Source organism: Amblyomma mixtum, chromosome 1 (assembly GCF_055824585.1).
Source record: "Amblyomma mixtum isolate Tamu chromosome 1, ASM5582458v1, whole genome shotgun sequence".
NCBI classification, from domain to species: domain Eukaryota; kingdom Metazoa; phylum Arthropoda; class Arachnida; order Ixodida; family Ixodidae; genus Amblyomma; species Amblyomma mixtum.
Genome location: NC_143012.1, coordinates 321,412,654 through 321,425,841, shown reverse-complemented (window position 1 = coordinate 321,425,841; position 13,188 = coordinate 321,412,654). Strand labels below are relative to the sequence as shown.

The 13,188-nt window shown below is 44.3% G+C and overlaps 1 protein-coding gene across 1 annotated transcript; it reads left to right on the top strand.

Annotated features, from left to right (window-relative positions):
• The first annotated feature begins 671 nt into the window (after positions 1–671).
• On the top strand, positions 672–11,161 carry LOC149372675 (degenerin-like protein asic-1). The gene is made up of 9 exons (XM_089582381.1): positions 672–796; positions 1,886–2,001; positions 2,603–2,763; positions 4,153–4,260; positions 4,656–4,776; positions 6,691–6,743; positions 10,719–10,747; positions 10,841–10,913; positions 11,030–11,161. The coding sequence occupies exons 1-9, from the start codon at positions 672–674 to the stop codon at positions 11,159–11,161; spliced, it is 918 nt and encodes a 305-aa protein (XP_089438507.1).
• The last annotated feature ends 2,027 nt before the right edge of the window (positions 11,162–13,188 follow it).

Sequence of the window (13,188 nt, the reverse complement as noted above, 5' to 3'; positions counted from 1 at the left end):
GCTTAATTTTGGTTTTACTGTCCTGCGGCAAAACGTTCCGAAAATAATTCGCATCTTTAGACGTTTGCGTGAACTGCTGCTAATTCACGGGGCATAACCTGTGACCAAAGTTGGGTACCTCATGTATTAACAGCGTCAGATCAAAAAGCAAACAGCAAAGCAAGATCTTAGCTGTGGCATAGTGAATGTGGGCCCAGAATATTTTCTCGACGAAGGTGCGAAGACTATTGTTTAGAACTGTTACTGTTCTCCGCCTGCATTTACCCTCTAGGAGCCAATAGTTTTATGTTGGCTTTTCAGTCCCCTTGTCATTTGAAGCTTGTGGTTCACGTAGCTGCCATTTGAAAGTGTATACAGTCATTTTGCAAAAAAAAAAAAAAATGAATTATGTTAGCAGTTCCTGATGATGTCGCATGAGGATAACCTGTTCAGAGGAAAATTATTGAGTGCAAAGCGAGAAAAATGTACTTGCCACGGCTGTTTGCGGAGTAACTATCTCTTGAATGCGGACGATGTGTTCCCTTCCGTATTGAAAGTACCTGTACGTGTGCTTTCGAATAAAAAGTATAGGACATTTTAATAAACGTTCTGCTGCACTATTGCGGTTTCCATGTGCAGGCTTTCAGATGCGTCAGCAAAGCCATACCTCTGGCGTTCCCGGCGATCAGACGATGCCGACGGAGCCGAAGGCACCCCAGCTCAGTTGTTGCCATTCTCTGGGTCACGTGGCTTCAACGTACGCCGACCTGTTCGCAGAGAAGTCTCCGGTGGCTGGTCTGGACGTGGTATGCGAGCGGTATACCAGCCCGTGGCGGAAGATTGCTTGGGTCGTGGTCATGATACCGTTCTGCTGCCTGACTGTATCTGGCTGGCAAAGCGCCATTGGGAGCTACTTCGCTTTCGACATTACAGTGTCTCTGGAGTCATCCACGAGCACGTCGTTTGGGTTTCCAGACGTCACTATTTGCAATTCGAGTCCATTGAGAAGAAGCGCATCTTGCCCTTGGAAGCAAGAGGAGAATTTGACCAGGACTGACTCCGAGTTTTGCAGCTCTGCTAACGTAAGAAAGCTCCTTTACTTTCGGCGTCTTGAACGATCGACATTATCGCTACCTACGACTTCACCGGCATACCACTGAAATTAGTCAAAAATGTTGAATGGCAAGTAACTTAGACATCATTTCGTATTAGTATTCTAAATTACAATCACCTGCTGTGATGAGCGCTAGAAGACAGTATTGAAAGCACAGGCAAAATCATCGATTATCGCATAACGGAGACCGCATCGTATGCCACATGATAAAAGCGGCGTTCTCTTTTTCGAGGATTTCTGCAGTTGCTAATCTATCGTCGTTATAGAGCCGTAAGTGGTTATCGTTAGGTAATCATTGGGGATGATCGTTACGGGCCTTAGATGTCGCCCATTCCTCGCCCACTAGGCGAGGCGCGTGAACGATGCCCGTTTGAGTGACCGTGCAAGATGCTGAGATATCGACGTCTTTGTAGAAGTTCCCGGAGGCACGAGAGCAACAACTTGTCCAGTATTAACTCCATTTTTTGTGTATTTTTGGTTCCGCAGAAATTCAGTGACCGTGAGCTCAAGGCGATAACAGAAAGTTTGTACACAAGTATGGCGGAGCTTGAAGTCCAAGATCCTAAACGGCTCCAAGGGATGTTTTTCGCAAGAACGGACTTGATGATGAACTGCCGGTTTTTCGAGAAAGATTGCGGCATCGAAAGGCAAGAAACGCATGACGCATGGCAAAATATCACAACGCGAATGGAAAAGTTTAGGTTTGGGGAAACGTTTGTTGCAGTTCGCTATGCTGTGCGTTCTGCACGCCAGGTCCATCTTGAAGATAGACCCCCCCCCCCTCTTTTTCAGAGTCTGGGACCGCGACATGAAAGGATGCTTCACATTCAATGAGCGGCGAATGATCGCACAAGTGCCGTCCCTCGGGAACCTGTCGGAAGCCGAACTCGAAGACCTCTTGAAGAAGCGTAAGCTCCCGCAAACACAACGAACCATGCCCCTTGAATTCTGCACGGCCCATCAAATGTTTTTGTTTTCAAATCTCGCGCCATTTATTATGCTTTGTGATAGGTCAGAATGCTTTGTGCAGGTTAACTGAACATTAAGAGGCACAACTATGCTGCCTTCCTCGTACATGAAGTGGACTCTTTGAAAGGAATACCTGTATCAATAAAGAAAAAATCGAATATTATCAGGCGTCGCCTGGTGCCAAGAAGTTATTACTGCAAATGTACCTTACCGCAATCGCCTCCGGCCGCACCCATTGCCTTGGCGGCTCACATGCCGCCATGGACCACGTGACAACAGGCGGCTTGTTGTAGATAACTCTTACTTCCCAGTTCACATCCCACAACGATAGAAGACATCGTGCGCCTTTGCTCCGGATTAACTGCCCCATTAAACTATCGCTGGAAGAGTGCGTACACGACAAAGCAGAGCACGTTTGGCACCGCCGAGAGGGCAAGAAAGAAGGGCAGGTTCGCCATATGTGGCCAGCAGAGAGAAGTGGCCCCAAACGAAATCGTACCATGTTGGTGTCTCATCTTACTCGCTTTTATTTTCGGGCAGGTTTGGAGCTGGTCCTGGATCCTCAGGTGCACGAGTATCTGCCTTCGACCAGCGAAGTTGGCTTCCTCGTTCTCATAAAAAACCCTGGAACAACGCCGTCCCCACCTTCAGACGCTGTCTTCGTGCCTCCAGGCTACACAACGTACATCGGCCTTACCCTGGTGAGGGGAGGATTCACACATGCGACTCGCTCGTCGCCATACCCTACAATGGTTTCTCTAATGAGACCGCAGCGGTGGCCAAGTCGTTTGAGCATCCGCCTCGATCGCATGCGGGAGGTGCTGGGTTCGACCCCCAGTGCCGCTGGATACTCAATGGTGATCTAATGGATACAAGCGTTCCCCTGCCTGGCGCTCGGCTTCTTTAGGGAAATGGGTCTTTGACCTCACCTTGAGTATAAGACAAAAACCTTGTGCCGTAACGCTCTTTGGCCATATGCCCTTGCGCCATAAAGATTCATCATCATCATCATCAGTCTCTATAATGAATAATTATTTCAACGCCACAATACAACGTCCTCATCAATACTCAATATGCGGCGGTCAGCCGTAGCTATTCCTTTCATAATTTATGGATGAGGCTTTCGTCAGCCAGTAGTAGCATTGATATTGACCAATGAGCGGCTCTCGTCGTGCAGTGAAGTCAAAATATTGCTGTCAATAATGCTAATGTCGATGTTTTCAAGTGGGTTGCTGCCTTCCTACGCAAAAAAAATTAATCAACTAACGTACAGGGACCTATCTATTACATGATTGATTTTACTTCAAGGATGTTTTTGAAATTCTTTCTAGCTTACACATTTTTTGATATTGTACTCTGTGGCATTTACTGAAGTTAAGAAACATTAATTAGACCAAAGAAAGCTTGGCAGCAGCATTGCTACAAGTATGAAATTTAAAATTGTTTTAAGTCCTCCCGAAGTATCAAAGCGCTGTCTGCTGAAATTACTTTTTCCTGTTAAATGAAGAAGTCAACAGTCACCGAAACCAAGGAAAGAGCAAAGAAATGTTTTTATTTTTTCTGTTTGTATCGTTTATCAATGAAAAATTAGCAGTGTAACTATTTCAGTGTTTAAAGGTAATTGATTAGAAAGCAGAAGTAAAGCACCGGATGCGAAATTAAATGGTCGTGGACTCGGGTCCCACCGGCGGCATGTGGTTGTTTTTTCTTCTGCTTTCTAGCCGGTTATCTTTCAGCAATGAAATAATTACACTTTTAATTTCCTATTGATAAACACCACAAATAAAAAAAACAACCGCTGTGCTTTTCTTAGTTTCGGTGACTGCTGGCTTCATTCATATGTATGTCATAACGAGCCCCTCATTTCCCTACACTTTTCTCCTCTTTGTCTCTGATGCCTCGCTACGTATCTGTTTTCTTAGTGCGCAATATATATTTATTCTCTGCGAACATAGGCTGGACATGAAAATAAAGAAAAATGTTACAATTTTTTTTTTGTGATCAGCACTGTGTAGGTCGCAATGCACTCAACGAACATATCCTGCCAGCTTTGAACATCTCAGAGTACACTTTCCGTGGTTGCCTTTCAGTTGGTGCAGACTGGGCTGCCAAAACCATACCAGAAGCCGTGTGTCTATGACTGGCCCAAACATTTGGCGCTGCACGGATCTCTAAACAGAAAGACATACAGTAAGCAGGTGAGAGTACCCCAGTTAGTTTTTGCATTGATTTTCTCCTCTGCCACAGTTAACAGTCAGTCATCCTGTGCCGAATGTATGAAAAATATTGGCATTAATTATATATGTGGGCCTAACTAACAGAAAGGAAAAAAATATATGAAATGACTGTTGTACACTGGACACACTTGTTTTTATTTTGCATTCCATTATTTTATCTTTCCACGGCTAAGGTGGACAGTGTAAACTGTCAACCGACTTCCTAGATTGCACTTTTTGTTTGCCACATTGCTCTTTTATCGCCCTCGGTCAAAGGCAAATTTGATGACGAAGTTTTTCAGCTGCACTGCAGTTCTTTAGTTAACTGAAAATTCCTATACATTTTTCTTTTCCTGTGTTTGTGTGTCTCCCTGAAGGACTGCATGCAGACCTGCCTGCAACTCATCGCCCTGCAGCTGTGCGGTTGCCAGAGCTCAAGGTGGCCTTTTGTAGTGAAGACCGTGGATGGAGGGGAAGTGTCCATCTGCGAGAGAAGCGGTGGGTGGTCACCGCATCCCTTAGATGATATATTCGAAAGAGGGAAAGAGCTAGAAAGCTGTTCAATGAAGAGCATAGATCTTCTCCAGTGTCTAAGTACCACCGACATTCAACACTGCATTGGGGACGATGTTCAGGGAAAGAAAGGTCGTAGATAGAGAAGGGACTGGAAATATAGAAGCTACAATTTGCAGTGCAGCGTGTGTTGCGCGGGGCGGATACTGAGACAGGTGTCCTTAACGGCGCGATGGGTGGTACTACTTCGACGGACATAGAACTTATATCCTCTAAGTGCACTCGCCACATAAAAAAGTTCATTCACAATTTTGTCGCAAAAAAAAAATGCATTTATGCAGCAGTCAGTCATTCCTGTCTTAAAGAATATCAAAAATACACTCGGGAAGAACGTGACTGTGTATCTGACACGCATATCACAAATAATTCGCCACCTGCGCAGGGCTGGGCATTGGAAACGAAATGTTCTTTGCTTCTCCAGAACTCCTTTTTTTGCTGCGTGAGAATCCTTAAACTGAGGAATACAAATTTGAAGAAAACTTAGCTCATTGTCTAAGAATATCACGATTAATTTGAAATTTAGTTTCCCACGCATCGGTAAAATATTTCGCCCGACCATGTTTGTTGTGGTACCACGAAAAAAAAAAGACGAATAGTGAAGTATTTCCAGCAGAAGACAAGAACAGCAACGAAAGCAACAACATTGGGTTAGTTGGTCCAAAGATGGACGCGTTGCACCTGCGTCCGGTTGAAACTAACACTAATCCCGCATCGTCTCATCTTTCATCCTTTGGTCATTTTCTGTGGAACAATATTCATTCGGTAAAGAGACTGTCTTCTCAGAAAGTAGTGTCCCATGTCGGTGCCCTGCTCTCTTTCACTGAAGAAATCACACGACGCTGAAAGGTAGCAACGGTTTTAGTGTATACGCCTCATAGTTACACCACGGGCAGAGTTTAGACTTTGGGGCTAGGAGACGACGTAAAGTGGGGGACTTACTGTTTAATTTAGACCAGCGAAAGTCCTTTAACGAAGGCTGAAATAAGAGAGCAAAGAAATTTTACGTCTTGATGAAAATGCGAGCAGTTATTGAATATGGAAGTGATGATCCCGTTTTAATAATTACGACAATAACGACGAGCATGATGCGCTAAAAAGGAGGCACATGTTTCGGCAACAAATGAAAGAATGCCGCATACATGCAGATGTATGAAACTTATTGCATTGTTTTATTTAAAAAAGAAACAAAAAAAAACGTGAATATGAAAGCATGAGGTTCCGCTAGTATGTCTCCGTTTTCTTTTTTTACAAAGTAAAATGTTATCTACGTGCAGGAACGCCGCACGTTTTCTCTAGTAACGCGGGGGGTGAGCGCGTTTTTTTTTTTTTTGCATTGAGAGAAGTACAAGGAATCAACCAGCCGCATCCCAATAACTCATACTGCTGCTAGCGGATCTTCTGCGCGTTGCAGCTCGATCAACGTGCTAGACACCTGACTGTTAGACGAAAGGAAGTTTTCTGACCAAAGTAGCACCCACACTGGTACAAAAGGTCTCAAATTATTACTTGTGAGAAAAAAAAAAGAATTGCGTGAAGCATCGTTGCTTTCCCATCGCAGTTTGTCTTAAGCACCAAAGCTCTTAATAAATCGTTAGTTTCCTCGGTACACATACCAGAAGGTAATGTGGAGTGACTCGTTTGGTAAATACGTGTAATGAAGGGGACTGTTATTTGCCAACGTATTAGAAGGCTTCTTTTTATTTTCATGCATATGAAATGAAATCTCTGCATCATTCAATAACACCAGCTGTCAGGAGCCACGTTGCTCTGAGCAAATTGACGGTATTTTATGTGGCCATGATGTGCGGCTTGAAGGGTAATCTTGCGTCCTACTTTCAGCCAAAGGCAAGTGCTGCGTGGTGAATCTCCTTCGGGGCAAAGATTTGTGGAAGGTGCGATGGAGCGGAGCTTTCAGCAGTCGACAAATCCAAGATGTTGGAGACACAGAAGCTGAAGTCTCAAAGCTTGTCTATAAAAATAACACCAAAGGCGGCGACAAAGCGAGCTGCCTTTACGATGGTGCGCCAGGAAAGAATATTCAGGAAACATGTGGATGCCAGAGAAGATGTCGGTGAGTCGCGATGCGAAACTTAATCAGAGTTGGGCAGCTTGTTTCCTTTTCCAGTTTATATTCAATTAACTTTAACAAGCAGTGTCGTAGTTTCGAATAATAGGCTTGGTAGATAATTTTTTTTTGAGGGGGAGAAGCACAACATCACAAATGTGAGAAATGTGACTCGATAAGCGTATTCGCAAAATGTTTAACGGCCGCCCTTGCACATAATTACCTACTTACTTGCTCCATTACACGCAAACTGTACAGGAACAGTGTTGAGCATGCCGTAGACAGATGTTTGAGCCAGAAAAGAAACAAATCCTGCTCATCACGACATTAACATGGGTCTCAGAGGAAGCGCTAAACCACTGCAATTATTTCACTTTTGTTCACTCGCACCTAATATCGTTGGAAACGTTCTCTTTGCACCAACAAATTGCTGCGTGGAATATGTGTATTAAATGGGAATTTACCGCTGGCGTTGGTGTCAAAAGCAACAAGAGAAATGCTGCTGGTTTGTTTGAGAGCATATGCAAGCCAATTTTAAGTTACAGTTACTATCCTTCTTCAGGAGAAAGATGAAATTTTTTGTGACAAATGTCGGTCTTTATCAGTGCTTTCTTTCTTTATGATTTTGTAAGGACACAATTTAACATACGCAAATGGGAATTTTTTTTCAGCGATTTTACATACGCAAAAAGAGTGACCTACGTTCCATTTGCTCCTGGAGGCGTGAGTAACCCCAAGACTTGTTCTTTAAGCGGTCACTTAAGCTCGCACGCGTGAGACTGAGTTACTTAGCGTAGTGCACAGCAGAATTTGTTGCGAATAATATACAAAGAGCTGCGATGCGCAACCGCTTGAAGGATATCGTTATGTATTGAAAATCAGCCCTCCCTTAACCAACTCGAAGAAGTATTCCAAGCTGGCCACGTGAAAAATTAATCTGGAGTCTTCTACTGCGAAGAATCATTCTCGTTCCTTCCTATACTGCGCCTTTGAAGTATGCACTGTGAATGCTACTGTTACTGGGCTTTTCCTTTTCACGATGACGGTCCTAACCAAGCCCAAAATAATATACCGTGCCTACTTCCACTACTAGCTTTCTTCAACTACCTACCACATTCGGGTATACCTGCAGTGACGTAGCAGTTCTCGACGGCCCGCCGCAGTGACTCAGTGGCAAGCGCGCTCGGCTGCTGAGCCCGAGGACGTGGTTTCAACCGTGGCATTGGCGGCTGCGTTTCTATGGAGGCGAAACGCAAGGTTCCCGTGTGCTGTGGCTGTGCGATGTCAGCGCACGTTAAAGATCCCCAGAGGGATGGATGAATGGATGGAACGTAAGAGCGTTCCCTTTGAAACGGGGTGGTGGCAGTTGCCACCATGCTGGAATTTTTTTCTTCATATTTCTTTTACGGTGTTGTAAATCGGTCTATAAATTTGCCATTTTCTTCAAATACATTTTTAATCCTACACTTGTACTTTTGTCACCTCTCCACTTTTGAGCCAATCTTCCAATCGGTTTTTGCTAACTTCGACCGCAGATTCATTCGCATGACCATTGTTATCTCTGAATACTAAGCCCTCAGGTCCTCAGGGGACTTCGAAATCATTCCGGAGGCCTCCACTACGGCGCTTCTGTCTCTTTCTTCCGTCATTCCCACCTTCCTCCCTTCCCTCTACGCCTCGGTTCGGGTGCCCATCGCTAATTCAGACAGTCACTGCGCCCTTTCCATTCCTCAAAACCAATTACTTTCGAAGACGAAACAAAAATAGTTCTTGCGGTTATATGTTCAGTCTATTGCCAACAAGAACGGAAAATGGTACCGTAAAAACGGTGGACAAGTCGAATAAACCTTGTTGCCGTAGGTCGATCCCAAGGGCGCACCGTTCCATTTTAAAGGCCGCATTTGGCGGCTTTCGCAACGCATCGGTTTAAGCGTCACGGGATCCCAACCATGATACATGCGGCACAGTGTCTGGTGACCTTTATTAAATTGCTCTGTGCGTAACTGTCCAGCTTCTTACATAATACTACCCCCAGCAGCAGTCGCAAAAATGGCTTTTCTTGAGATCCTTGTAACTTGAACCGAACATGACGTTTTTTTCGTTCAATTATCTTCTGAGGGAAAATTTTGTTCGTGGGCTCTTAGCAGCGCGCTGTAGTTCCAGTGCCTTGATACGAAGAAAAATAACCTCGAACCGCAACAGTTATTCGGCACCCGACGTTTCAGGTTTCTTCACTGCTAAAAGCACAAAAACACCCACTCTTGGGAAAGCTTCAGCGCTGAAGTACTTTTTTCGCTGATTTGAACCATGTGCACTACTTTATGCAATCGCCTGAAACGCTGTGAGTGCAATCATTCATCGACCGCAGACATTATAGCTCTTGTTTTGAAAAAAAAAAAAATCCTGTTTTATATGTCGCCTAGAATGTCGTATGCATTCGTTCATGTACAGTAGGTCTCACAATTTTTTTTCTGGGCGAATAATTGGGCTTTAAGTCGCTTAGGACATCGGGGGGGGGGGGGGGGGGGGGATTTATTGATTGACATCAGGTACCCAAGTTCTCCTTAAGGCGTAAGGCTAAAATGTCAAGGTATATTTCGTGGTTACTCACTAAACTCTGTGCCCAGTGCCATGTAAGACTGCAAAAAGTTTTGTTTCAGTGAGGCTCGCGCATTGTACAAGGCTCACTACAACCCGTGAATGAGTCTTAAGTTTTCGTAAATTTGGTGGGCTCCTCACTGGTCTTTTCCAACTGTCCGTAGAATTTATTAATGCTGTTTTGTAGATGAAAATTCGCTTAACAGTTAGTGTAGATGAAATTTGGCCTAACAGTTCGAAATTAGAAGAAACATTAAAACGACGATTTTTTAAACCATATTTCTCGCGTCCAGATATTGCACACGACAGTTTATGATTAGTTTATTATCAGGCCTCGTTCAACAACTGTATTCTTCTAGGTACTCCTGAATTAAAATAACGGGAAGAAAAAGAATATAAACAAAAACTGGGACCACTGAAGCCTTAAGAGTGGATCGCGATTGCAATAAATTTCACATTTGTCGCAGCTTCTGGTACAACTTGTGCGTGCGACTGGCATTTGATTGACTCTTTTGGGGTCATGTTACCTTGTGACGTCATACCTCTCTCGACAAATCAGCGAATGTCGTGACGCCGGACATCGGCGGGGTTTTGGTGTCACAAATCTAATGTTATTTATTGCATTAAAAGGAGCGAGGGAAAAAACGGAGGAGTAAACACGGAAAGAAAAAGGATAGAAAAGAAGGAAAAATATTGTAACACACTTATGCTTCGCTTCAAGGAATGTCCATAACCTACCCAAGGCATCTAGCGAGTCCAGTATTGGAATATTTAGGCTTTTGGCGCATGAATTATTCTAGCACTGTCAAAAAGTCTATTGCATAAGCAACAACTTCGAATGGTTGACCTTGAAGAGTGTGGCAGAATGTCTACAAATGATATTATTGAGATTTTCTTGGCAATGCCTCATGATTGTACACGTCGCGCGCTTAGCGACGTAGCCATATCTTACGCGCTGCGTGGATTCTCATTGCTTTTTTTTTCTGGTGTGATTTCATTTTGGCCACAACAACTTACCCTTCTGTGATCTTTGTAAAAGGAGAATAAGGCAAAGCGATTCCATCTGTTCCGTTTTTTCGCTGCATTGCGATGCCAATGGCACTGAGGTAGCATTCATTTACATCATACTGCAAGACTCGAGCTTGCTTGGCGACTCAGAGCTGATGTAAAAAAATGTCAGTATTTCATTTTTATTTTCTCTTAGGTCAACGGTACTACAGACCTATCAGAAGGGTGAGCCTCATCTTTGTTTCTTGGTATTAGAGGTTGTGTTCATACGAAAATCAAGGAGAAAATAATTCGACCTGTATCGTTGCGTCTTTTCAGGGGTCTCAGCAAAATTGTGGTGTACTTCGCAACAGCCCGATTCGATAACATTCGCAGCGCACCCAAGTACGACGTAAGTCCTAATCCGATGTGTCGCAACACTTGGGCTATTTCTATGTCAACCACCTGTGCTACAACTTCGTGGAGTGAATTCTGAACCGTGGTGACTCTCTTTACGGCCACTCGCAGGGATTGCATGCTTTCAGCGCCATCGGCTCTGTCAACGGCATGTACCTCGGCCTGTCATTCCTGGTCATCATTGAAGTGATCGAGCTCTTGGTCGCTGTTCCCGGCTGTTCCCGCTTCAGAGGGCGTCCTTAGCCGCCTCATCATCATCATCATCACCAGTCTGACTACGCCCACTGCAGGGCAAAGGTCTCTCCCATGTCTCTCCAACTAACCCTGTCCTTCGCTCCGTGCAAGATGGTTTTCTAAAAAAATCGGAAAAGAACGGCTCGTTGCATTTCGAAGGTCGGAGCGGTTGTTCGCATAACCTCTTCTTGCGACGCTGCACTGACTTGGAGGTAAAACCATGTAAATGTTGTTTGACTGCATTTTTTAGACAAATGTTTACTCAGAAGCGAGTTTGCAAGGATTGTTTCTGTGTATACTCTTTGGTTTCCTGATCAAAACGAAGTTTTCTAAGATACGACTCCGTAGTCAGATACAGGTTCAAGGTACGCTAGGTCAAATGCATGCAGTTTTTGTTCTTAGCAAAAATCCATTCTATAGCTCATTGTAGTTACGTTGAAGTTTGTTTCCGGCAGCAAAAGACGCATTTATTGGTGAGGAAATTGCATTTAAAAGCTTTCCCGCAGCTCGATTCAAACTCGTGACGTCTACACACAAAAGGACTCCGTGATCATCATTCTGGAGTGAATTGTGTTGTAAGCTAGCCTCTGGGATTCGTTCACAGAAAACAGTCGACGCACCGCGGCGTACTTGCGAAACAGGCAGGTGATGGCGGCACCTGTATTTATTTATTTTTAACTTTTTTAACTTCTAAAAGCTTCATTTTCGGTTATCGTTGCGTCTTTGTCGTTTGAATACTGTAATCTATTGACACAGGCCGACATTAGCTTCACCTTATTAAGTCTGAATTGGAACGCCGCCTGTATTCATGACCGTCACATACTGTTCCTCTGCCCCCCACCTCAACTCCCCCCCCCCCCCCCCCCCCCCACACACACACACACACAAATTTTCCGGTACTAAAGTTTTTCTTGCTGCCTAAACGAAAAGGTAATTGCGAGAAGAAATTTGAGCTCAAGAACTGTGGTGCCTTTTACTTGTTTAAGAAGTGAAACATTGAAATGTTGATTTCGTTTAGTGCTGTAATTAAATAGCGGAGTAATACAGCACGCTGCGATCCAGTGACTATTGCTTGTAACAGCTGTTTGCCGCAGCATCCAACTTTGTATCCTAGTTGTATCCTACTCTAATAAAGGAGGAAGCTACGTTTCTTGCGCAGAAACGAGCGGGGTAAGGCCTATGCTTTCTATCGTCACGAGCTTCAGATGTCACATGCGCCATTTATTGCCCGAAATATGGCGCAGCGTCATTTCCGGGCCTTTGAATCGTCAATTGCCCTGATCACACACCGTGCAATTTCATGATGCATAACTTTTTTTTTTTTTTCACACTCGCATCAGGGTAATATAAGGCTGCATTAGCGCGAAAAGCAGTTTGTGCACTGCCACACACGGTTCAGAATTATGACTCTCTTATTATTGTCTATTTAAGAAAGCGTCTGCATCAGGTGTGTGTGGACAGTGCAGACGTGTCGTGACAAGCGCAAACCTCGTTTTATGCTCTGGAATCGCGTTGTGAGCCTAATGAGCGAGCAACAGTGCTGTATATAAACAGTGACCCAGAGTCCTCTTATTGCGCTTCAAAAACGCACTGAATGGCTTCTAACTTTATGCCGTACGTGCAATTACGAAAGGAAAAAAAAACGCTTAAAAACGTCCTCTTCTTCCATTGGCCTTGTGCCGTAGCGCTGCTTCACTAGATAGAGCTGAAATAATCATGCGGATGTAAACGCGGCGCTAAAAAAAGAGATTTCTCTCCAGCTTGCGAACTTGTTCAATGTTGCGCGCCCGAGGAGGCTTTATATCTGAGGAGGCTCTCTTTGCACGGTAAGTAATCGTCTGCTTGAGAATGCAGACGAGAACGTTTAAAAGTCCAGGACGGAATTCTTTTGTGCTACTCGCAAGAACAACACAGCATGCGTTGAGCAGGCACGCTGCGGTGAGCTTGAAGAAGGTACAGCCTTTCTCGGAAGTGTCCAGCCCAAGGAGTGTACTTCTAAGCTTTGTACAGTGGAGCTTTTGTAGCATTCCTAGAGG

Excerpts from the sequence above, each read along its gene's own strand:
- LOC149372675 (XM_089582381.1), top strand. The coding sequence starts at position 672 with ATGCCGACGGAGCCGAAGGCACCCCAGCTCAGTTGTTGCCATTCTCTG. Across the intron at positions 6,744-10,718 it reads GGGGCAAAGATTTGTGGAAG|GTCAACGGTACTACAGACCT; the intron begins GTGCGATGGAGC and ends ATTTTCTCTTAG. Across the intron at positions 10,914-11,029 it reads GCAGCGCACCCAAGTACGAC|GGATTGCATGCTTTCAGCGC; the intron begins GTAAGTCCTAAT and ends GGCCACTCGCAG.